The sequence below is a fragment of the Dermacentor andersoni genome, chromosome 8, assembly GCF_023375885.2.
Source record: "Dermacentor andersoni chromosome 8, qqDerAnde1_hic_scaffold, whole genome shotgun sequence".
NCBI lineage: Eukaryota > Metazoa > Arthropoda > Arachnida > Ixodida > Ixodidae > Dermacentor > Dermacentor andersoni.
The window spans coordinates 31275379-31302450 of NC_092821.1; the positions used below are offsets into that span (position 1 = coordinate 31275379).

At 44.8% G+C, this 27072-nt stretch overlaps 1 protein-coding gene across 1 annotated transcript in view; it reads right to left on the reverse strand.

The window, feature by feature from the left end:
* Positions 1–4498: 4498 nt before the first annotated feature.
* The window catches only part of LOC126526148 (fatty acid synthase-like), a 132856-nt gene continuing 110282 nt past the window's right edge, over positions 4499–27072 (reverse strand). Inside the window, exons 20-26 of the mRNA XM_055067997.2 lie at positions 22126–22481; positions 21200–21550; positions 15579–15822; positions 10494–10730; positions 8810–9034; positions 4948–4995; positions 4499–4650 (exon numbers count right to left, since the gene is read on the reverse strand). Coding sequence (XP_054923972.2) covers positions 4631–4650; positions 4948–4995; positions 8810–9034; positions 10494–10730; positions 15579–15822; positions 21200–21550; positions 22126–22481 — 1481 coding nt within the window. The 3' untranslated portion in view covers positions 4499–4630. The remainder of the gene's footprint in view (positions 4651–4947; positions 4996–8809; positions 9035–10493; positions 10731–15578; positions 15823–21199; positions 21551–22125; positions 22482–27072) is intronic.

The following is a 27072-nucleotide window of genomic DNA, read 5'->3' on the forward strand; positions in this document are numbered from 1 at the left end:
TGAATATCAAATGGCCCACATCTAAGGAAGTTATAGGGTGTTATGATAACAGGAAGCCACAAGATTTTTGTTGTGCACTCTTCCTATATAGGAAGAGTGCACAATATAGGGCAGCAACAAAATAGTTGGGCCTAGTGAAGAATTCATTCAAGATCCTTGCCAATTTGGCAGGTTCACTATGATTAGAGATAATGAAGGCCAAGCACCTTGAAATGCATGCCCAAACCTCATCAGCATTGCATCACTTATTTCAAATAACTTTCATTTTGTCATTTTGCCAGATTAAAAGTTCTCAAAAACCTGCTTGACTGGTTTCAAGAACTTTTCGAGAACGGTTTGGTTCCATTTGAATGCAGCATTGTCAGTCTTTAGTGAACTAGACCCATCTTTACTGATATGCAATTAGGTAGATCAAAGCAGATGCTGTGAAAGTGCATGTGCAAGAGTGTTTGGAGTGGGCATTCCTGGGTTATGTTGCCAAGAAGGGAGTTTTGAGCTTAATGCACACAGCAGCTATAGATATGAAAACCAGCACTTTATTATTTTTTTAGATACCACAGACCTTTAGCAGGGCTTGAGCTAATGCTGGTCATAATCTACTATAATTTCCACCATATATGGCCCTTGTCATCACAATTTTCATGGTCCTACAGTTTATTCCCGCCGTGTACAATCAAACTCTCTGCCAAAGACAACAGAAACAGAATGATTGGAAACTGCAGAATTCTCCATCTGCGGAGGTGGCTGGCTGATTGCCGTATTAGATGCTTTGTGAGCTGGCATTGATGTGTAAATCTCAACTCATCTGCAAGCATACAAAATAGGCTTTGGGATACTTTAACCACAAGAAGAGAGACTAGAATGACTGTTGCCTGTGACATATGGCACATACCCATGACGAGGGATCGGCTAGGATTCCCCATGAATACAACATCAAATAGCTTTATATTCCCACTAACTTGATAGTACATAATACTGATATGTAACAAAAATAAACAACAAAGTAACTGAAAAACGAACAGGTCTACTACGATTGAGCCACAAGGGGAAGATAGAAACATTTGTGTTAATTGTATGAAAAAAATGTGCCTAAGATGTCATCTTCCCAGCAGCAACAATATGATCATGTACAAACTAGCATTGCTCTTCAGGCACACACCAGGCTGCTCACACCATTTTCTACAAGATTTGAAGCCCAACAGGCAAAAGGGGTGAATACCTTCAGCATAAAAGAAGAAAGTTATTCTATTCCATATCCTCACATGAAACACAGCAATATTGTTACAAGCCATTTTCACACATTGAAGGCATCAGCAATGTGATGAAGACAATTGAAGCACTCATGTTCTTATTTCCATTGCAATACAAACCTACACTTGGTCATATGAAGGTGCATGTGCCAAATTCAACCGTGTACTGTTATGAGGCACATGGAACAGACATTCGAAGGAAGTGAAATATTTGTAATGCAGTTACTTAATTTGTCCAGTCAGAAGAGCAATGCGCTAAATACAAAAAAAAAACCCTACAGGCCCACTATGCAATGCTTTTGCCAAACTATCCCAAACTTCAATGTGTGCAAGTCCACAATGACCAGGAAAAGAAGTAAACAAATTTCTTGAAGATGGAATGAAAAAGAAATGTTGCAACAATTGAGAAATGAGTTCTTTGCTTTTTAGTGGCACACAGACAGACAGTCGGTGGGCACAATTTGAACTTGAACTCATGGCAGTGTTGCAGGGGCAAATACCACTCATACTTTCGAGAAGCGTCAGTCACAATGCTGAGTTGGAAGGGAAACTTTACAAATACTTCTTCGGAAGTTCAAACATCTGACCAGTAAGTAGTTGAGCATGACTAGGGGAAATATGATCAATTTCACAAATAGCACCATTCCAAAAGAACTGGCACACTGCATTGATTTCTCAGGTGACAACTATTTTTCGAAAAGCCTCTGCGCGCGTTAATACAACCTGAGGCAGCTTAAATCTAGGTCACATGGAATCGAAAAATACAGCAGCGGGTGTAACACTTAAATTTGCTATCTCGCGAACATGAGCGAAAACTTCAATTTGAAAACGTTTGCTCGAAAGGAAAACTCACGGCCGTAACGCTGCTGCCCATCGCCAGTTGTGTGAATAATAAAAAAAAACATCTGCACGATCAATAGACACTTCGTCGATATTTGAAGCAGATCATTAGTGGATATCAAGAAATGTGAACTGGATAAGAGCGAAACATCTAACCGACTGACTGACGGAAGTAAGGCTCACAGGATAAGTTTTCTCTATCTGCACCGATAATGCAGCACGTACTGTGCAATTAAATCGCCCGTAATGCTCAGCAATTACCGCACTCGATTGAAGTCACCATCGCAGCGAAGCGCTATTTATTTCAGTACCACGAAAAACAAGGTATTCACCTAAGTACAGCGGCGGTTTACCTGTCGGCAAGCCCCTATACTCGCATATGACGAAAGCAAATGTCACGGAGTCCAAACCCACGATTGCTCAAGTCAAACTGCGCTCGCACGAATATCGCGCACGTTATACGCTTTCGACATGCACAAAAGCACGCGCAGAAAGTCTTGCAGCCGACACGACGGCAATGGCTAATCCAACGTTACGGCTAATCTACGTTCGAGAGTAGCTCTTTCAAAAAAGTAAAAACAAGCAACAATGTGACGTCACATCCTGCGAAAAAGAGTTGTTCTCCTTTCTCACCTTCTCTCAGCTCACGCATGCGCAGCGATCACGGAGCACTCGGGGGCGATGTTCAGGTGAACTGCACCCGTGATAAATATTCGCCCGTTTCGCTGTGGTGGCTTTGAATTCCTCCATTTTTTGCCGCCGCATCTACACCATGGCCAGCGCGTCGCGTTCTCCTTCGTGACAAATGCAGCATGCCGTTCCTGCTCGTTTCTCGGGCTGTGTCAGAAAGGATTTCCTTCGTCTACTTCAACACATCCGCTGTACAGACGCGCGAAACATCTTGAAGAGGATGCACTACCGCTCGCGAATATCGCCCTTGAATGCAGCTTACCTTTGAACGTTACCTTTGGTTTCCGTGTGCCATCGCGGCATATAGAACTTATAGTCAACTCGAAAAAGCATTTGCCAAGCAGATCTTGATGACTAAGTGACTGTGCTGTTGAAGTGAAGCTTCTTCAACTGGACTTTACGTGCTTAGTGCGGGTTGCCTGGCCCGCGTCGCACCTGCCTGCGGCGCGACGGTGCATAGTTGCGCTCTGAAAGCTCAGACAGGAAAGGCGTGTTCGGCCTTCCTCTGCTCAGCGCTCTGTGCTGCACAGCCACGGCTCGTGCTCGAGTACGTATTCGAGCACCCCAAGGCCCCGCAACGCACCGGTATTCTTAAAACAGATCAAATCACGAGCGCAACAGGGACAACGCTCGCTGAGAGAGACGCGCGTGAACTCGTAAATGACGAACGAGCAATGCGCCTGGCTGCCGTTAGGCGCAGTTGCGTACTGTTCATCAATGTGCGTCACATCTGCATCGCTACAGCTTTGCTGGTAACACAAAATTAGCTGGTAACAACAAAATTAAGCAATTACCTGCCCTGTGATTTTGCCAAGATTATTTTAAGAGTGTAGGCTAAATATTTATAGTCGACTTAGCTCAGGTGTAATTTCATTGCACTTGGCCTTTAACGCTCCTCGTGAAACTTGTACCGAACTGTCTTACTCCTGCGCGGACTCGAGGGGAGAGGCGGCGGCTAGTGTAACAATAACAAAGAACGCCACAAGTCAAAGAAGAGGAACAGAAGGGCAAGCAGGAAGGATAGAGTCGTAGTGGGTCAATGGATTATTTGTTCTTGGAACGGTTAAAAATTGGGTGTGACGTGCATATCTCGGAAGACCTTCAAGGCGCCGGGATTCCGTTACGATATATAAATATCCTGATGACCATGCAAAGGATGGAGGAATTCATGTTAAAAAGTGATTGTAAATGCCAACAAAAGACCAAAAGTAGTCTTAACCTTGAAGAAACGAAGCAGTCTTTGTTTGTTTCTTGGTTCCTGTATGCGACGTTCGTGCGTACATCGAGCGGCTGCGCAGGCACAGTGGGCGGGCCAGGAAAAGGAGATTCCTGCCAAGACCAGCAAGCACCCAAAATGCACAAGGTTCAAGGCAAAAGCGCGTAGTTCCAGGCCCGGTTACCTTTGATATATGCACTGCATTCCATGTGTTCCCAATGTTCAGGAGGAAAGCCGAAGGTCCCCGCTGCTTCACGAATTTCTTTGGTCTAATAAACAAAAGTTCCCCCTTGCAGAAAATACGCGCCTTCATGATTCTGACACAGTAACGAACAGAAACCTTTCTTTCCTTCAAAGTTCGTTTGTCCGTATAGAACTTAGTATTGCGTAAGGGGTGTTTTGCGCACCATCACAACTTCCGTCATCCGCAAATGTTGAAAATGGTGGCGGCCAGTATAATTTCGTGTATTTCTTGTTGCCTCCTTCCAAAAAGTCACGTTGATGTAATTTCAAGCCTAAGTTTATTGAACTTCATCGATGTAACTCTCCGGCTGCGCTCTTCTGATGGTATCTTCACGTTGGTGCTCACACTTCCTATGGTGGGTCTTCGCAAAAGCCATTCACCGCCTTGAGTTCAATCTTTCCGTTCCATATCTGGTAAGAGAAAGGGAAAAGAGAATAGAGATGAACGAAACGCCAGATATCAACTATCTGCCACAACAACGTAACCAATGCATTGATACGTAATTGTGATCATATTACACCACAAGAACAACGTTTAAATACAATGTTCTTTCGGCTCGATATCACAAGGTTACATCCGCATCCCGCTAACATTATCCTCCTCCTTGAAGAAGATAGACATACGGGAGTTCTGCTTTATTTCTTCTCTTAAACCACTTCCCCTTTGTAGGGTATAAAACCGGACGTGCGTGTTGTTGACCTCCCTACCTTTTGTTCCTTCCTTTTCCTCCTCCTCCTCATTTCCAGGTGAAGCTTCTTCATCATGGCATCGCAATAGAAAAAATAAACAGAAGATGACGTCAGCCAAAATGCAGGCATATAGACCTTTTTTACATAAACGGCGAAAAAAATACTTTGCACTCTACCCGACGACAACTGTCGTTAGCATCACAGCCAAAGCAACTCACACGCGCTCGCACATGCGGAACTATTCATTGTATGCTACTACACCAAGAAGTGCCAGTCGGTTTGCTGGCGCTTTCGGTTTCAGTTTTGCCTGCGCTTTCAGAACACGAGCGTTTATTAGAGCGCTACCTTTAGACGCCCTTTCCTGCGGTGAGCGCCGGCGTAACTGAGTGAACGAGCACAGCGAAAGATAAAAAAATTATGCTTGGCTCTGCTATCGCAAACACAAGAGACCAGCGGAGGTGGGTGAAGACCAAATAAAGTAGTGCCAAACCATACACTTAGTCTATAAGCTTTCCTGGGCTTCGCCCAGCTCGGCTGGTCTTTGGTATTTGCGATAGCAAAGTCAAGCATAATTTTTTTCCACTGCGAGAAACAGGAGCGCTGAAAGGAGCGCACGCGTTTTATCGGAAAGCAATGACGTCACACCACCTGTGTCCTCGCCGCGCCGCTCCTTCTCCCACGTTAGGCTACACCCACCAACGCCGTGTCGCTATGCTGCGCGATGCTATTTATTAACTCTGCTTTCACTCCGTCTCAGCACTCTCTCCCCCAGCTTGGCGAAGCTGTGTACGTCAAGAGAAACCCAGCGAGCTTCCAACTGCTTCACTGTAAAGGCCGGCATACATGGAGAATATTTCTCGACGAATGTCGCCCAGTAGAGAACTCCACTGTGGCGTTACGCTCAATTTTCGCTGGCTGCTGATACATTAAGCGATAAAGCGGTTGGTGCAGCCTCAGTGTGGCCAGACAAGGCAAAACTGCTTTAGTCAACGTGAAAAGCGCAAATTCAGTTTTTAGACATTTGATCTTTCTTTGCAACAAAATACAAATGAAAAATCCTAATACTTTCTGTGTAGCTTGCTCAGTTGCTTTGAATAATGTATCAGCATATTGTCTGCCTGTTTAGCGAAGTGATTGCGCTGGAAAGAAGTGGTATAGCCACGCTTTGCGTAATAAGAAAAGATTGACGTACAGACGTGTCTCCGTCTTTATAATCTTTATAATCGACTCTCCCACTATCCCACAATTTGGAACGCTTCTGCACGACGCAGATAAGATTATCGTTAAATTTCGCGCGAACTGCCTTTGAAGTCATGACCATGTCACAAACACAAAGGGCCAAGGCCGCGAACAGAGAAGCGCGCGCCCGAAAAGCATGTGCTGGCGAAGAAGACGGAAGTGATGGCGTGGCGGCCAGTGAGCCATGATTGGCGGCCCTTGTCGGCCGCTTCCGGCAGCGTCCGACGATGCACGTCAAGTATCTGGTGGGTCTTGATCAGCGGCGCGGGCCGTTTTTCTCGACGCCGGGCGTCGAATGCGCGACGTCGGGTGAAAGTCGCAGACTCGCCGCCGCAAGAACGCTGCGTACATCCCGGCCTTTAAAGAGAAGACGGAGTGCTTGAGGGGGACCCATGAGGCGGAATGTGTAGGAGGATGGTATGGCGAACGTGTGATACGAAAAGTGTAGTGCGGCGGCGATGGCTACAAAACGGCGACAGAGTAGCGCGCGACGTCTGTCAGGTCGGTCGGCGACGGCTGCTGTGAATCGCGCCGACGCGAGCATGACCCACGATCGCCGGCTCACCCTCGCACGCTTTCACTGACGCAAGCAGCACATGACGCGCGGCGAACATCTTATCGCCCTTGGAATTCATGCAGAACCTCACGGCGACAGCGAAGCTGCCGGGAGGATTGTGCCTAGGGTGTCTGTATAATTGTTATCGCAATAACATAAATGCAGCAACCGGAACTTTTTTTACGCTACATAGCCTCCAGTTGCTTAAGTTCACGGACTACATGAACATGCCCAGTAAAAAAAAAATTGATTTGGCTCCGTACCTTTGTCTACGCAGTCAAAGTTGTTGCCGTGTATACATATTTTTCAATGAAGAAACTATAGGCAGTATTAAGTCGAGAGTATGACGGAAGCTCGTCTGGTCAGCATGATGCGTACCTAAAGGGAATGGGTCTGGACACCGAGCAAAGGGGTTTAAAATATATATTTACGTGTTGGCTCCGCCCCCCCCCCCCCCCCGGGAGACCCGCGAGAGGTAATGAACAAGGCTCCCGTGGGAGAACCGAAACGTAAATATATTTTAGACTATTCTGATCGGCGTCCGCACCTTTTCCTTTTAAGTATATAGGCAGTATTTACATGCATAACCGTACGTCAGACTCATACCCTCTGCACAGCTTCCACTGTGTTGCTGGAGGTAAGCCAATCTATATCATGCGTAGCTTTTCAATGCGCCGGCTCTGCAACAATATACCGGTCTCAATGACGACATATTTATGATGTCTTAATACATACGCATACATATACTGCGGATAAAGAGTCAACGGAAACACGTACAAACGGAAGAAGGGACAAAAGAGCTGTATTGTTTTTCTCGTCATGGTTTTATGCGACATTGATGATAGTCAATCTATTTATGCGTGCATGTGGCAATGAACGTAGTTGAAAGTCAGCGCCGTGTATTCTCTCTTCCTTCCAGTGTACGTGTCTCGTTGCGATCTTCAGCCACAACGGATGTACACCAAGTAGCTCAACTTTAAATTCTTCACAAATATATTTCGCATAATAAGAAACATCGTAGTTTCCTCCAAAGGGTGAATGACCAAGCGCAAGGTTTACCGTATCGATCGAGCTCCTCGAACCATCATCTTAACAATACGCAGAGGTGACATTTCGTCTCGGCACAGCACGCGAGGTAACTAGTGATGCGCACCGAAAACAGCGGTCTGTCATATACCAGGCATCTCAAAATGCTCGCGTGACTCGCCCTGTCGGCGGTGAACATCGATGGTCCCAATACGGAACACCTAGTGGAAACCGACCACGTTTGTGAGCGCGCAGTAAATGTGCAGATAGCTGCAGCCTAAGGATTAGTGTCTGTTCTGCTGCTACGCAACACCAGCACTTGTGTGCATTGCGCAGAACGCTTTTGCCACCAGCGGAAGGGAGAACGGCACTGGCTCCTATGCGAAGCCGATCGAACGGAGCTTATGGTTGCATCTACTTGGCATACTTGTTCTTGCAGCCCAACTCGTTGCGCGTCGTTACCATTTTTCGTAACGCGCTTATGAAACGAGCCACTAAACAGCCTTGTCGGGCTCATGGTACAGGGTACAGGTCAAGAAAATGCACTATTAGGAAAGTGCGCAACACAAGCTTTACTCCTGAAGGCAAATTAAATTCTGGCATTTTTGCTTGCCAAAATGACCATTTGCTGATCAAGCACATAGAAGCGAGGACTTCAGGGTTAATTGTAACCAACTAAGGCTCTTTAACGCGCGCCCAATGCACTAGCTCTATTCTACGACTAATAGTGCTTTTATATATGTATGAACATTTGCACAATCAAATATAGTTGAGTATCGGCGTATGTGGCGTCCGCGGTTGTACGCCCTTGCATTTTTCGCACCATACCTTTTTGAACGAACGTGTACCAACTCGGTCTAAGTTCCATATAGGTTCTCGCCCTCCCTGTCGTTTATAGCAGATCAGATCACATGGAACCCTCAGTTCGCAGGCTGCGCATGCAACATCGACACCGGGACATGAGCGCGACACTCTGCAGTGCCTTATTGCGTGAAACCTAACCGAAGCGGACCGGCAACGACGCCTAGCTAAATGTATGTCCTATCGAGGGCGGCGTACCTTCTCCTTCGGCCGGAGCCGCCGTTTCAGGCACTGGCGAATTGTCGCTGCAGGCTTCGCTGATCTGTTTTAACTGATTGATGGTAAGCTGCCGAATTTCTTGCGCACTCAGGTCAACGTCGTAGTCTCGCTCCAGCAGTTGCTTTACCTCGAGGCCCATCAAGGAGTCAATGCCCAGCTCCCCGAGGCTGACCGTCGGGCTCAACTTCGATGGGTCTTTGATCCCTGCACAAGATGTAGGAAGAAAAGTTTAGAAGTGTCCACAGAGCGCAGCTTCAGTGCTTTCATGTATGAATCAGCGACCCGTATTTCACCTTATCTCCCCTATAGGGGGCGCTCCTACTAACCTATCTGCAACGTAAGCTGCACTTTGATTGTAGTAATATTACTTTTTTTGGAAGTCTTTATTTGCAAACATTCTACAGCCTAGTGTACTCTGTAATTTTTCCTGCTTTAAATGGTCAGCCTTGTGAATCCACCAAAAAAGTGTAGTTGTGGGATAAATCTTGTAGAACATTTATACCGGCAAGTGCCCTCTCACGAAACCGAGAAATACACTGTTCGGTAACATCGAACGCCTGCATGCTTACAGTAGCATCTCCGTGCATATGAACAAAATGGCACGTCTTAAGTTTGTTCAAGTAAAATCTACTATGTTTACTAAACGCATACTCCCATTCTCGTTCTATGTGACAGTTATCCATCGTGGATAACCGAGCAATGTCCACGCTCGGTAAGTGCTTTACTTTACCCGCGTTTTTTATTGTCAACGGTGATAGAAAGTCCCACTAACAATATTATAGCTGTTCCTACACGCTTGGCATTAAAACTATCTTATAACATGGAACATTGTTTCAAGTTAGTAATTTTTTATCAGTTATGCCGGCTGGTTGAATATATAAATAAAACAGAAAAGCCGATGTCGACAGTGGCGAACATTTCGTCTTACTTAAGAAGAGCTTTTGTAGAGTGGAGCCAAGAAAGATCTATCACGGCGTTGCTAACGTGACGGCATCGGTGAACAAAATATTGCGCTTCCTAACGCGCCATTTCGGTAACGCTGCGAAACATGTAAATCTAGCTTTTACAAATCCTTAGTCAGGTGTATGTCGATGTATGCAACTTCCATCTGGGCGATAACCGAAGTAGGTCTCACAAAAACCCTTGAATCCATTTAAACTCGTCCCGATAGATTTATTCATGCTTCATATTCATGTGGAATCAGCGTTTATCTCGCAAAGCCGGGTGTAACATGTCATCTTTGTGTTTTAGTGAAGCACTGGACCTGAGTCTCTCTTTAATAAGTTATTTCGCTCTGCACGTAAGCACGTGTCTTATATTATATCCGCAGTTTTAAATATCTAATCGCACAAGCAATGCACCAAAATTTACGCGTCCATTCTCGCGCTTTCAAAAAAATCTTGCTTGATTTTTTTTTCCCTGTGCAGCCAGACTGGGACCGCCTTTCCCACAACATCACTATAATATCACCTGCCGTTTAAGCTTCACGCCGAGCGTAACATATATGCTTTTGCGTGCAATCATTGCGAGAAATATGCTTTGTTGTGTACCAACCCACGCCTTACATAATAACTCCTTGGGTGTCTTCGGACTTTGAAAATCCGTGAATGAAAAAAAGAACTACAATTACCATATAGTTAGGTAGAAAGCCATCAGCGCTCACCAAGTATGTGAACCACGCTCTGAATGAGATCTCGCTTTTCCGTGCTGTCTGAATCTGAAGACTGGCTTTTCTTGACAAAGCAGGACACGACGGGGTGGCTTTGGCTCAGGAAGTAGTCCAACACCTCCAAACAAGATTTTATTGGCTGTGGAAAAAGCCCAGCAACTGTCGCGTCTTCGCCGAAGACATCGTGGACTACGCCAACGTCTCCGATAGGGCCCCACTGTATGGCCAAGCCTAAAAATACGAGGAATAATAAAATTTCATTCATTTTGTAAGCATTGCAACTTTCACAACGATGTTTCTACGCGGTGTAGCTGCGTATTGTTGACACGTTATCACTTACCTAAAAAATTTTACGCTGCTCTATACGGCTTACACTGCTTACGCTGAATGCTTACACTGCTTCGCACGGCGGTTCCATTTAAGCTAGAACCACGGATTTCAAACAAAACCATGTCTACATTTAATAAAGCAGTGTTGTTACATTATTTGCGAGAAGGAGCGTTCTGCAATTGCTAGTTGTGGTCAAACGGAGCGAGAAGGACGCTTCTAGGGGGGTTTACTAAGTATTAGTCTGGAGTACGGGATGCAGCGCACAAGCTGCCTTAGTATCTGTGAGACATTTAGCTGCGACCCATTTTTTATTCGCCCACACAGCCTGGGTCAACATGTGCATATAAACATGGTTCTTCGTTTGCAACACAGCCATACAGCCCGACATGCTATTTCAAATCTTCTTATCCTCACTATAATTGAAATACTTCACAACACCTTTCAGCAGGTCGTTTCTTGCGTTCGGAGTATACAAAATGTCACACCGTGTTTTCGGTTGCACATGAACATACCGGGCGTTTCTTTTTAAACTGAACGCATTAAAAAGGCTTGTCTATCGCCCTCCTGCCATTTTTCCTGACTAATTCTAGCAAGAGAATGTAAACGATAATGCTACCAAACAATTAACATAGGCTAATGAAATTTTTGGATTGTACGTTTAAGGTGCAAAGGCTGCTCTACTGTACTCTGTGTTTCCGAACTTGAAGGTCCCTTTATGTTTCCGATGGATGTGAGAATTTAAGGTGTATCAACATGTATACAAGATTTAAAGGTGTTCACAACATGGGATATCGATAACAAATATTCTAAAATAATTCAAACACATCGGGTTGGTCCTGTCAAATATAGTACCACATTTTTCATCAGTCTTTGTCACTAATCGACTGCCCACTGAGTGAAATAAAGCCAAGGGTATTCCATTTTTAGAGATGGTAAGCGACGTTCACATAAAAACTACCGCGTCATTTATTACCATACGTCAGTCGCAAGCTTTTCGAGCACTTCCATGCCTCCCACATCTACATTCATTTGAGAAAAATAACTTTTGTGTTGACAACCAACATGGATGCACCAGAAAGTTGTGCTGTTCGTCTTCCCGTTGATTCACAACTTGCGTTAATACCATGCTTTAATACTGCGAATTCCATTCGTGCACCTTTGGCGCAAAAGACGTGCGTGTGCGCGCAACCATACCACGGAATATGACAACAATATAACAACACTTACACTGGCTAGTATTTACCTATATGTTTTTTTTTTCGTTCGTTTTAAATGTAACGCCCGCTTGTCTGCCAGTTCCACATTTTGGATATGTGCCGTAGTATGGAAATCACCGTCGTAGACAGCACGCGGTAATTGTCTCAAAGGGCTCGTTGGCTCTGGCACGACTGAAGCGTGTGTGCGATTGTGGCCTAAGGGTTAGAGCGTTGGGCTGGTGTGCTGCGGGTCGAGGTTTGAGCCAGCACAGGGCACGTAATTCAATCTTCTATGCTCTTTATGCCTCCCGCCACCTACCGGGAGTGTCAAGTATTCGGAAAGACCGCAGAGACCCCCAATTAACCAGTGACCGCAGTCTGAAAAAGTCCGGTAGGTTGGCCAAGAACGCTTCGCTTTATTATGGTATCGTATCCAAAATGTTGTCACGATTCTGTCAAATACGCCATATTTTATGCCGCGGAGATACGTTAGCGTCCTCTGTTGTTGCAAGGGATACAAAGATATTGCATTCATTTTTAACGATTTTTAAATAGCAAGATGTTACTGATAGTTTAGTCTTCCGAAATGTTGTAAGGGTAATGGCGGTGAAGCAGGCTCGATCAACAGGTAACAGAGCGCGAAACCTGTTATGGGCACTAGCGCTGTGGTATACCGTGATTCATGAGACCGCAGTTCGCAGTAACAATGATACCTTTGAATAAATCAAGCTCATGTTGGTATACACTATTTTACTCAGTTATCACAGAAGATTTATAAGTAGCATGCTGTTCAATTGGCAAGTCCACAGACACATGGTCGCCGAGGTCAACAGCGGTGCAACGGTGTACTGTAATTGATAAAAATCACGTCTAATACTTGTGATGTAGTTAGCTTTTAATCTGTTAGCATTTAATCAACATCGTCATGAGCTATATCCTATTTCTATGTCAAGTGCCGGAAGAAGGCCTCTCCCTGAGATCTGCAGTTGCCCCCGTCTTGCGATAGCCGATTCAAAGTAGCGCCTCCAAATTTCTAAAATCTTATTAACCCACCTAGCTTTCTGCCTTCCTCGACTGTTTCTCTTCCCTTGACACCCATCCTGTGACTCTAATGGTATACTGGTTATCTACTCGAAGCATTACATGGCTTCCCCAGCTCCATTTTTTCTCCTGATGGGAACTGGAACTCTCTAATCCGCACGATTCTCTTCCTGTCTCGTGACGTTACCTCTAGCATTTTTCGTTCGATCGCTCTTTGCGTGGTCCTTAACTTGTTCTGGAGCTTTATGTAATCCTCCAAGTTGCTGCCCCATATGTTAGTGCCTGTAGAGTGTAATGATACGGCACTTTTCTTCTCAACAACGGTGGCAAGCTCTCAGTCAAAATTTGGTATTGCCTGCCGCATGCCCTCCAACTGAGTTTTATTCTTATGTAATTTCCTTTTCATGATCAATGCCCAGGGACAGTAATTACCCTAGAGAAACGTACGCATATGCAGACTCTAGAGGTTAACTGGCGATCCTGAGTTCTGGTTTCCTTCCCAGGCTATTGAACATTACCTTTGTACTCTGCATATTATTGTGCAACTCCACTCTTATACTCGGGTAAAAGGCTCAATCATTTGTTGTAATTTGTCCCAGGTGTTGCTGAACAGGACAATATCATCTGCAAACAGAAGGTTGTTGAGTTTTTCGCTGTTGATCCCACTCCTTAGCTTCCCAGTAGCATAGCTTGAACAATTCTAAGTATGCAGTTAATAGCATAAGACATATTCTGTCTCCTTACCTGACCTTTCATAGGTTACTTTATACTTTTCATGTGGAGAAGCGAGGTTGCTATGGAATCTTTGTAGCTATCTCCAAAGATATCCACGTGTTCCTCCTGCACTATTTCATAATGCAATGCCTCTAAGACTTCTGTTATTTCAATTTACTCAAATGTGTTTGCATTATTTCTGAAAGACGTATAGAAAGGTTGATTGTAATCCGCAGATTTTAGATTTACCTGATAGGTGACATAGGTATGACCCATTATAGAATATCCCTTCCTGAAGCCAACCTGTTCTCTTGGTTGATTGAAGTGAAGAGTTTCCCTGATTCTACTGGAAACTATCTGGGCAGATATTTTACACAATGCTAAAAGAAAGCTAATGGACCTATAATTCGCCAATTCTCCAGTGCTTTCTTTCTCATGGATAACTATTATATTTGCATCCTTACACCTCTCTGGTTTGCTTACGTCGTGAGGCGTTGCGTATAAATGGCCGCAAACATTTCTACAATGACATTTCCTACATCTTTGATTAAATCGGCTATTATTCCAAATTTTCCCGCCGGTTTTCCCCAGGTCACGTGATGCAAGACCCCCATAAATTCATTGCTAGTTATAGAAGGAGCTTCTGCATCATGTTCATCACTGCTTTGAATGACGGTAGTGTGCCTGTCCAAGGTACTGAGCAGGACCTTGCCGTCTTTGCTGTATCCCTGAAATTGCTGATGACAAAAGCCTGCTTATCTTTCAGTGCACATATCTTGCCTTGGCCTCTTGAAACTTTTCTACAGACTGGTTACATGCTGCGGCCATTTTTTACTGCTTCCTCAATCTTTCCTACGCTATAATATCAAACATCCTTTACTTTCTTCTTGTTGATAAGTTTTGACAGTTCCTCGAATTATCTCTCATCTCTTGAGTGGGACACGTTCATGCCTCGTCTCCTTTCACGCGGTGGCGCTGGTATCCTCGCTGTTGCAAAGTGCTGGCTGCCCGCTGCTGCTTGACGTAAGCAGAACGTTGCCTCGTGCGGCGCCCCTCTGCGCTCGCTGCCGCCTCCCGGTGTCGTTGCCGCACGTTCTGACAGCCTCAATTCGTCCTGTCAAAGTTCCGCGGGTAATTGCAATTTTCTAGATGCAATAGTTGAGTGGGCCAGTACGCAGAGCTTGCTTAAATATTCCCATTACGATGAGCGCGCTGAAAAGTCTATAAAATATTTATTCAGTTTGTCTTATACATTGACTAATTGCTACGTTTCATTTGTCCACCTCCCCAACCCGGTGACAGGTGACACCGCTGGCGACATGTCTCCCTATATTTGAATATGGCTATTTTTATTATTTGCTTAAGTTTTTCGTAGAAATACCCCGTATTAGGCTTCATCGTAATACACTAGCTTTGATAATAGATTATAGTAACCTCATTTCCAGTGCAGTTAAAGCGAACGGAATTTCGACGTATTCATCCTTTGATAGTTCCTTTGTTTCCTATGCTTGAAGCAGAAATATGAACCTCGAATTATGTTTTTTGTTTATTGGCATAACAAAACCTACAGTTTCTCCAATCGTGCCAAATGCATCTGTTAAGGCGATCGCACTTATAACGCAGTTCAATTATCTGTCCGTACTGCAAAAGTGCATTGGACCTACGAAATTTTCCTCCAGGATTATTGGGCCAGGAAGTCCCTGAGAAGATGACGCAGTGATGTTGCCTTTTACCTTCAAACCATCATAAGTAACGCGGCTTTGAGTGGTGCACTCGACAATAAGGCCATTGAACTTACCGGGGAATCCATCCGCCACACGGCGCTCACAAAGACGCTCCATGACGGAGTTCGCGAAGCCGTAGTTTGTCTGGCCAACGTTGCCACGACCACAAGCCAAGGAGGAGAAGACGACGAAGTGGTCGAGCTCAGGGCAACCCTTTCGCGACACATCGTCGAGACACTGAGTTCCCAGAACTTTTGGCTTGCACACATCAACGAACATCTCGGGCGACTGGTTCTCAATTAAGGCGTCGCGAAGAACCTGCAAATATAAAATGAAGAAACCGGCCTTTGAAGCACTCGATTGAAAGTGCACCGGTATTTACAAAGCTTTGATAAACTACTCATTGCTAGAGATTTCAGTTTCCTCCCATTAAGCTTTTGCGTGAGCATAGGTAAGGAATATAGAGACATCAAAGACAAGAAGCTAATGATGCAGTAGGATTTTGAAAGCAAGTCACGAATCCCAACTCGGTAGAGCTTCGTTATGATTTCACCGCATCAAAAAAAATGTCGTAAGTACGTTTAGTAAAGTCTTACTGCATGCCTTGAAACGTTCTTGTATCGATGCCAGTAGGAAGAACATTCCACAGAAGTGTACGATCGTGCGTGTGGAAACGCGACGCAAACTCGAACAAAAAATGGACAGGTGTTTGGGCGCCGGCACTGCTTCGACAGAGCAATGTGATAAGTCTGCCGATCAAATTCATTCGAACGTGAATCATACACAGGATTACGACGTAAAAAGCAGCAAATCACAGCAGGCACATCTAGACCGATCAATCACGGTATTTCAAGAAGACACTTGAGACGACTAAGCCTAGGATGTTTCTTGCAAACGGTCGCGTAATAATTCCTTAGTGCGTTTGCAAACACCGTCAGAAGTGGTGAATGTTTTCCGTCGGGCTAAAATACACTATAACAAAGCGTTCATTGGGACTCGGTGCCCGCAATGTTTAAAAGAATTGTGAGGTTTTACGTGCCAAGACCACGACTTCATTATGAGGCACGTCGTAGAGGGAGACCCCGGAAATTTGGATCACATGGTGTTTTTTAACGTGCACCTAAATCTAAGTACACCAGTGTTTCCGTATGTCGGCCGCACAGAAATGCGGCCGCCGAGGCCAGGATGCGATCCCGCGACCTCATGCTTAGCAGCCCAACACCATAGCCACTAAGCCACCGCGGCGGGTCCCTGCAATGTGCAAAGGCAAAGCAGCGCGATTTTCATTCTGTCGAACGCTGTTCACTTTGCGCTGTACTTGCTGCCAGTGCGATTTGTGGGTTCTCACAGTGAATGTGCAAGGAAGCGATATAAGGAAGGAGTGAAGAAGTAATTAAATTTTTTTTCACTGATGGTTTGCTTATCGACACCGTACACAATATTTTACTTGCCAATCGTTCGGGCAGGAACCAGAGCGCATTTCATCGTGCATACAAGATACGTAGAAGCTGTTTCATATTTCGAGTGGCTACGTAGTACTTGCTGTCCAGGAGTTCATAAGGTCCTACTGGCGTTCATCGTAACCTTTATAGGCAGCAGCAGAGTTTATAGTCGTTGAGAACCTGATGATTGTCTGAGAACTGCGCCTACAAAACTGCCCTGTACCTTTGCTCTGTGTCTCTGGGCTCGAAAACATTGCCCCTTAGAGGACGAAAGTTTTCAGCGCGGACATGACGAAGAAAGGGGGAAGCACACGAGACCACAGAAGTCCTGCTTTATGTGTGTCCTTTCGTCCTTGCCTTGTGCGCGCTGAAAACTTTCGTTTATGATGAACGAACTAGCCTATTTCGATGTTCTTCTGCCCTTTTACTAGAAGATCCTGTACTGAAAGAAGTTTGCCTCTGCCGTGGGAACACCGCAGTGGCAAACAAAGTGGCAGGACCTTCCGCACAAGTTTTCATTGAATTTGACAGTGTCGTGTTGGTCACTGAGCATCGTCTATACATTGCTAAACTCACCCACGAGCCAACTGACTAAGACTGAAATTGTGAGTAGCCAATGAGTCTAAGGGCTCCCAATAAGTACAAGAAAGTGCGAGTCTGAATGAGTCGAAGTGGTGGTTGTTTCATTCGTTAAGCTGCTTATTGGAGGTGGCGTTGGCCATGAAATCTCAGCCGGCATTCTTTCCAGTTCTGTGTCACGTAATTATTCGACTAGAAGGCATGAGACTTAAGCACAGGCTTCAGCTTGAGCCTGAGTGGGACAAGGTGAGCAGCTGCAAGCATCAGCCTGAACCTCAATTTATGCACTGTCGCTTAAAGTGATAGTGATTTAATTCTGGCACTGTCCGTGCTTTTTAACTGCACGCTGAACCAGTAGCGCACAGCGGTTCCTCAAGACTGCACTGCGCCTTAGTACTGTCCGTCTACGAATGACAATAAAAGGTATGTGCTTCTCAATCATTTTTCATAAGCATATTGTGTCTGATTTTAATTTTTATACTGCATTTTGGAAAGTTGTTACAATGGCGGACTGCAGTGACGTAAAATGTTTTAAATTGATTTTCTTACATACTTGAACTACGCTGCGTCATGCGGCTCGCTTGAAGCTGCCATAAACACTACGTTTTACAGAGGGCGCAAAGACTTAATGTATGGTAAATAATCTATAATCAAGGAATCATTCTTTGGACTTTCTTACTCCGGTGGTACAGGATGTGAGGTTGCGAAATATTTGGCTTATATAAAGGTTCACGCCTGCAAGCCTATATAATTATGTTTCTTTCTTAGTTTTTTTAAAGCACACATCTGAGTATCGGACACTAATGCATAGCTGACTGCTATTCACAAGATACAATGCCCAGAATCTGACAGAAACAAGCTCACAAAAAGAAACATATCCATTATGGCCGAGAGTGTGACTGCGGGTAACTCCCAGAATGCTGAAGCAGCTTCGCATAACTACAGTCTCATTTGTAAGGTCCCCAAGTTTGACTGATTGAACGTAATTAATGTATGATGCAGTCTTCGTAAAGTTTCCACTTTCTAACACATTTATGTTGAGTAGCTCCTTTCGCACTCTGTGGCTTCAGCTGCACAGCACGTCAAGAGCTTATTATTTGTAAGTATACCAGTAAGATAGCATAAACATGCATAAGGCGCGCAATGTTAATAAGCCGCAGAAAGATGAAAATAATAGTTGCGGCTTTGAGCATTCTAGAGTGGTATACTGGGTGCTTTCAAACTGTAAATTTGCAGGTTGGTAAAAATATATAAGCAGCGTTGAACATGTTTTTATTCAAAAAATGTGAGCGATTGTGGACCATGTTTATAGTATGTCTAAAAACATACCGTTGGTGGGAGGCTTGAATCAATTGAAAAATACTCGATACGGCCTAAAACACTGTTTATAGACGGCGGGTAGGATGTCGACAAAGTGTACAGACACCCTCCTCTTCAATGTAGGTGGCCAGTAGCTGGCACAATGTTACTAGGGTGTCTAAAGAAAGCCCTAGGGAATTGTTAATAGGATATTTACAAATAACGTGGGAACGTGCTTCAATTTAGTAAATGTTAATAGGAGGTCTAAAGAAAAGTGTTTCTAGACCATTAGTAAGAAGCCGAAAGACAGCTTATGAACATACTGCAATTTATTGAGTGTTATTAGGAGGTCTAAAGAAAAACGTTACTAGATTGTAAGCAGGAGGTTGACAGACAGACGAAAAACACTATTCAAAATAGTGTTGGTGGCCAACTGTATGTAGGGTGGCACAAGGGAGTCATTAGGATGCCTAAAGACCTTTGGAACGATTCCTAATAACTCTTGGTAGGTTCTATAAAAATATTCTAAAGGCGGTCTAAAAAATGTTTTGCAAATATTTTGAAAGCACAAACTGGAGACATGGCCCAATAGGAAGGTCACAGAGAGGACAGGCGCTATGCCGTTCCGGGTGCAACAGTCATGAAATCTATTGTGGCACATAGTTGTGACGATGTGGAATTTAGACGATGTGAATATTTGTCAAGTATGGGCGATATAAGCTCCCACAGAAAGTTCTTCGAAACTAAAAAAAAAAAATGTTTCTAGAAATTTCTGTAATGGCAGAGATACGGTATTCGAATTCAGTTTCATATTTAAGCTTTGTATTTATATCTTGTTCGTTGCATGCAGAAAGGGACCATTCGTCGATAAAGGAGCATTCACCGAGAAGCAGGTGGTTCTAAAATTCTCAGTGAATGGGGATCTTAGCGAAATATAAAATTTTAAATTCTAAGGATAACTCATTCTGGAGAGTACTTATTTGTTTCTTCGTGTGATATTATCGTCAAGGCTGTTCTCGAGCGTGATCTTATTTCTGGAGAGTATTAGGGGCAGCATTTCACAGCTGTATATGAATGTGTATGGAAACCTTTCTGAAGCTGCAGGGTTTTGGACAATCCATGATTGTTCCCCTCAAGCTTCTTTAAGAATTTCCAAAGAACTTGGACGGGGAATAGGACATAGCTCGCTTGCTGCCACAGTACGGTATGATCATTTTTCATTTACAAAATTTTTAAATACCGCCTGCGGCAGATAGCGTAATTGTTGCTCTTCAGCTGGACTATTAGGTGAGGCGGACATTACTACAACAAAAAAGGCGATACATGTCTGCGAATAATGAAAAAAACTTAATTAATTTGCCATTTATTTACTTTATGGCGCATGTTGCAATGTACGAATAGTAGCCGGGCAGCTTACAAAACGCATCCACTTTAAATAAATTTCGAGGAAGACAACAGCTTCGAGGTATTATTTTCCAAAGTGCGAGACTGAGTGCATTCGCGTTCCAGTTGCTTTTGCTCCAAAAGAGCGTTTCGTTGAAAAAAGAAATAGGTGCAACAACAGCGCATTTTTACTGCGAGTTTTGTGCGCATATCTCAAAACTGGTGTCATTGAGCATTTGAATTCCATATGGATACGCCTTGCACGTTCAGCGGCTGTCAGCGACTATAATCCGCAAGGTGTAGTATGTTCCATAAAAATCTGTTGAATATGAGTTTCCGTTCCTTGCGCAAGTAATGCCAAATCTCTGAATAATCCAACTCAAGGTCTGGAAATATGTTATCTGCTACGTGCCATATTTAGAATTTCTGTATAACTTTAAAGTGATCACTTCGTATACTGCCATTCTATCCACATTTCAAGGAACGATGAGCATTTTTCGTTAGATAATTCTTCTAAGAGTCTTCACTATATTTCCTAATTCGGGCCGACAGGTTAGCATTTCACAGAATGCGTTGAAAGATTGCTTTAATTATTTTAAAGAATTGGGAAGTTCCTCTCAGCGCGCCAATATACTTTGTTCGAATATAAGTTTCTTTCGAATTAACTGGTTTCTCTGAGAATACCTGATCTCAATGAACGTACTTCAACAGAAGTTTGTAACGAGCATGATGGTGACGCTGATGAAGGGGTAGAAGGAATGTTATCGTTAAAGAAAATAGCATAATGATCATGATTACATTGCGCTTAGTGTTACACTGACGAACGTGAAGGACAGGACGCCGACCTACGTAGCGCTACGTACATGCGCGTCCTGTCCTTAACGTTCGTCAGTGTAACACTAAGCGCAATATAATCATGAACGTCCACCAACTTGCCCCGTTCATTGCTCTACTAAACATATTGATGCTGATGCGCCGCTCAGCTGACATACCATGGCCAAGTTAAAGATCCCGCCCACAGGACCCATGGCTGCTGCGTGGTCGACAATTTTGCGAGCGCCTTCCTCCGTAGAGACATCCTCGTTGCTAACGAGCACAGTGGCCCCCAGGTGGCTCCAACGCTTAAGACAAAGCCTCTGGTAGCCCGTACGCACACCACTCCTTGAGACCAGGAGCAGGTTGCGGCAGCCACGTGACACCATCCACTCGGCGAGCTCCAGACCGAAGCCACCCAGGCCACCGACAATGACGTAGGACTTGTGAAGGTAGAAGCAGGGACGCGCCACTGCTTCTATGTTCAGCGGAGGCGCGCGAGTCGTGGGCTCGCTCTCTTCCGTCCGCATCTGTAAGCATTCTGCATCAGTGTTGTCTCATTCAAGTGTTCTAGCCAAGAGCAGATGTTTGAGAAAAACTAGAGGCGACATGGCGGTTAGGCCGCGAACAGCAACAAAGCTGCTTTGTTCAACAACATGAGTTTTCTGAAATCCTTATATGCCTTCGCAGTAAAGACAGCGACACCCGAAGTCGTGTCATTTAGCCACAACTGACGCTTTCACGATGTCGCCATTACGGATCTCTCCAATACTCTAATCATTGTTGCATTAGCAAGTTTACGTTCACGCCAACAGTATCATTGGCGAGTGGCCGTCACATGCCTTTTTCTAAACTGCGAAGCAAAAAACTAGGATTCAGTTTGAAACTGTGAGTCTCCCGCCGTTGACAAGGTCGGTTCAGGTTCTGTATAGCGCGGCATAAAACACCTAAGTTACAGCCCTGTGGAAATCACACAGTCTTGTTACTATTTCTTTTCGTGCCGGTGGTAACTTATTCTACTTACATCACATCTTGCTATATTTCATATTCCACCATATTCAACTTCGTTAACATTCAAACGCGCTCCCTTTATTGCATAACGCACCTTGATCAAGACCTTGCCAATATGCTTTCCAGAGGCAACAAAACGGAACGCCTGCTCGCTGTCTTCTCGGGTGAACACGGTGACATCCAGCGGCTGCACGACGCCGGATTTTATTCCTTCGTCGAGAAGCTCTCTGAGACGGCGTTTGTGAGCCATAGCTGCCGTGTTATGGAGCAGCAAGCTGTCCAACATGACCCCGTGGAAGTTAATGTCTTGGAGGAAGACGGACATGCCCAGATTGTTGTTCTGGAATAGGTCAAACTTGCCGATTTCCACGAAGCGGCCGTGAGTTGCCAAGCAGCGCACGCTGGCCTGCAGCTTGTCTTCCGACAACGAGTTCAGCACCAAGTCCACGCCTAATATGAAGGCGAGAGAGATGGAAAAGCGTCGATAAGAACTTTGTTACGTCAGTTCTGACGCGGGCAATGCGATCGCGTCTAAAGAGAAGCCTATCTATAAGCGATCATCGGGTGACGTAGCTGTACGTTGAGCTTTGACACAACGTAATCCATAAATTAGCCCAGAAAGAACAGGAAAAATAACGTCGACATCTACGGCGTGCTGAGTACGAAATGCAATGTTTAATACTTCACCCTATCTAAACAATAACTGACGCGTATGAAGAGCGTCATTGAAGAAAACAAAGACAAAATACACAGAAAACATACAAAACAGCAAGATGGAAACACGTCCCGCACAAATTTATTTGAAAAGCACGAGCGTGATACACCATCCGAGCTTGATGCCTCGTTTGCCTCGGAATGTATCACCTAGCACATTTTGCAGTGCGCTTGCGCTGACGCAAGGCCGCGGATAACGCATATGAAACATTGACGCAGAATTTATCTTGCGGTCAATGTTGACCCTAATGTGATAGAAGTGAAGCAATACAAGGACACCGTGTTACCACCGTCGAAACGCGTCTTGTATGAGGCGTAAACTACAGCCGGACTGCTCTCTCGCGCTTACCTTTAGATGCGCTGCGCTATTTTGGCACCCGCCTTTGAATTATATTCGTGTCTGCCAAGATCGCGTGGCCTCTAGGATTGGAGCGTCGGCGCGGCGATGCGTATGAGCCGTGTGCTGCTTCCGAGCCACGAAGTAAGAATAGGTGGTGTGAGCGAATGGCGCGGACCAGGCGCTTTGCGGGGAGACGCGGTTCAAGCACTGGTGTGCCTGTATGTGGCATTAAAGAGAGCAGAGTTTCACCTACTATTTAATGCGATAGCAATTATATGGACATGTCAGGTGTATTGACCGCGGTGTTCGCGGAACATCCCGGCGACTCTAGTCGCCATGATGTTCCGTATAATGTTCAAGGGCGATAACATCATCATTGCTCGCCTTATGCTGCACGTCCTAGTGAAAGCGTGCGAAGCTGGGCCGACGCTGGTGGCTCAATCTCACGCACACAAGGAAGAGAAGCAGGGAGGAAGCGTGCAAGACATCAGGGTAAGGAGAGGAGGGGGGAATTCTGCTCCGGTGGCAGCTGCGTATAGCGCAGTCGCGGGACCCTGTCTTGGAAGCAATCTGCGATGGATAAAGACACGCCGATTGCTGATAGCTTCGTGTGTGTTGTGTTCTCGTCGCTCATTTCGCGTTGAAACGAGGAGCAGCAGAAGGCCAATTCGCTCGCTGCTGCTGCCGAACTTTCTCATTCCAGACTTCTGACAGTGAGTGTGTGTGGTCATCGAGTGAGATGTGTTCATGTTTGCTTGATGTAAGCGAATGTTGACACGCTAATACGGCCGATTAAATTACAGTTCGCACTTCGCATAACTGTCTACTAATTTGCTATGGCAATCGATGCTTCGGCTTTCCGGCGAAACTCAGTCTTCTTCCCCTCATCGCTCGCGCTGATACTTGAGTGGACCATCATGTGGTATAAATGTCAAGTGGACCACCGAGCCTCAGAGAAGCGAACTTCACGGGCACCGCGCCGAGATGCGAAAATAATGCAACCAGCTGCTGTTGTAACGCGCGTGATATGATAAAAATGACATGTAATGTATGACTAGCATGACGTGACATAAATAATATGCATGCATGGCATACCAGAACCTAAAGAATATGACACGGTTGATATGACATCGTGAATAGCTGCACGTGGCATGTAGTAATATCAGCTGACACGCCTCGGGAGAAACGAATGACATTCCATGCACATCATGCAATCCAGACATAACATGCCGACATGACATCACATTAAGGTAATGGCATACATAACATGACAATACATGCGTGCGCGGTATGAATGACATGAGACGTGATGACACGATATATCGCGCCGATACTCGCAATGTGCTATCGCGTCGTCCAAACGGACACTAAATGGTCCACCGAGCCGCAGAGAACTAAATCTAACGGACATGGCGTGGACATCGCGTTACCTTCAATGTCATAAGAGTAACGATCCCTTGCTATTGTATTACTCGTGACGTGATACAAATGGGATGCATTGCATGAATATAATCATGTGGCATAAATAACGCGCATGCATATCAGATAAATGATATCGCACAAATGACATGACATCATGAGTAGTATGCATTACATGGAATGTAGTAACATCGCATCATACGCCTGACATGAAAAAATGACATTAGATGCATGACATGAAATACAGGCATTAGAAGGACGATATCTCGTTCAGATCATGACATACCATGACAATGCATGCATGTATGACATCAGTGACATGGCACGTGATGACATATCCAGAACGACCTTACACCCAAGGCACAAATCATAAGCACGCATCGCAACAAATGCATTACATGAATGATACGCATGTGCCACATAATGTGAGTGACATGTCATAACATGCAATACTACGAGCACATATATGGTGGCCCAAGAAAGCAATGCATGACATGAACGACGACATAAATACCTTCATAAAAATGCATGTCATTCATGCTATGATTCATGAGCCATGTCATGCTTATTTTGTAATAATATACATGTTGTGCACGTCATTAATCTGTGTAATTCTTGTCACATCATGTTCTTCATGCCATGCTCTTACACATATTATTTTATGATACAGTTAAGGAAACGGATGTAATCACGATGGCGTATGAATATAGATCATGAAATTGATGTAATTGATATCGTGGATATAATGCCATGGAGTCATTTCATTCATTTTATGATTGAATTCAGTTGAAGGTGATTGAAGCAACTGCCACTACGTCTTCACCACGGCCCAACGTATAGATAGATAAACCCAGCCATGGCCTCGGGGTATACGTTGTGGCGCTCAAGATACCAGTCTAGGCGTGTGAGGATCATTCTTTTCATGACCTTCCCAATAGAGCTGGACCGCGCAATAGACCGGTAGGGCGCTAGGTCAAGTGGCGACTTTCCAGGCTTCAGGACTGGTATCAAGCGGCTGGATTTCCACTGCTCAGGAACGATGCCATCATTCCATGACTGATTGTAACATTACAGAAGTCGACCTCAGCCATCTTCACCTAGGTGCCATAAAGCAGCATAGGTGATGCCGTCTGGTCCTGGCGACGATGGGCGCCTGCATGTGACCAGAGAAGCGTCCAAATCCTCAAGTGAAAAGGACACATTCATTTCTGAGAAGCGAGTCGCAGGAACCTCACCCCGAATTTCGCTATTGATGGTGACCACACTACTCGCACTCTTCAGAGAGAAATCTTCCGCTATATCAACATGCGAGCGGCCTTGATGGAGGGCTAGGGCGCAGAGTGGCTGTAGTGGGGCGGGGACGAGCCAAGGCCGCGCACCGTCGGTCGCTGTCGAACCGACTAGAGGGGAGATGCAGGCGCCGATAAGGGTGAAGGCCACTTTATTCTTTGTAATGCAGAGACACACGTTTTGGCTTCCATCATGAGGCTGCACCGAGTCGGGAATATGAGTTAGTTCTGTACAGATGTAACCAAATACTTTGCTAGATTGCCTGCACATCGACGCCATAAAGGCTTCGTACCCAGATAGTCTTAGTGCTTTTGAGACGTTTTGTTCTGATATTACCAGTATAGGAAATAAGAGATATAGGAAATATTATCGAGCTTATCAAGACTTACGGGGTAACTTTTCACTACTTATGATACGGGATGTGAATGTTGAACATTTAACAAAACTATCGCGTACCGTCGCTTTCATGTGACGATACTGCTGAACGTTTCCTACATAAGTCAATTTCCTGTTATATATTTCTCTCTTTTCATCTGCTTTCAATTATAGATTTCTTGTATAAGCAATTACCAAGGCCGAAAATATCAATAAGTTGCAATGTTGCAGAAGGCAGTTTTCTGAATAACTTGGAACATTCTGTACAGCTCTGACGGGAAGGGAAACAGTTATCATCGTTGCCTATGCTTCTGCCCCGTTGTCTGAATAAACGCCACACAGCCACGCCACATCTGGGAGGAGCTTTACACCGATCATCACTTTCTTACATGGTAAAATATTGCAAACGACAATTAAAATTTAGAGTCGGATATCTCGGAGCACAAACACGCTAGTAGAATTCTGCCAACTGATACTCTGTACAAACACGACTGCCTCTAATTTTTTGATACAAACAAACCCACGCACTGCAGTCAACAAAAAGGTTTTTATTCAATTTTACTTTGTTGTGCTACTGGCAGCAATAATTATCATGTCACTTTGCGTGCCTCTGGACACATAACTTAGTTGCGCAGGTGGTCTTCTCATGCCTCCCAGTGCATAATTTTAAGAAAATCATAAAGCTTAATTTTGAACATCCCGTACACACTCCACTGCTTGGGCAACCCCCGTTTTGGACATGTCCCATTCAAAGCTCGCCTTTGGCCTACCCCGTTTCGCATAGTACGCGACGTTGTAGCCAAATGATAATAATCATGATAATCAACAGACAGACATGCTTTTTGGTTTATTATTTGCGTTGGCACATGCTCCTCCCACTTCTTGGCGAAACCCACGTTGTGG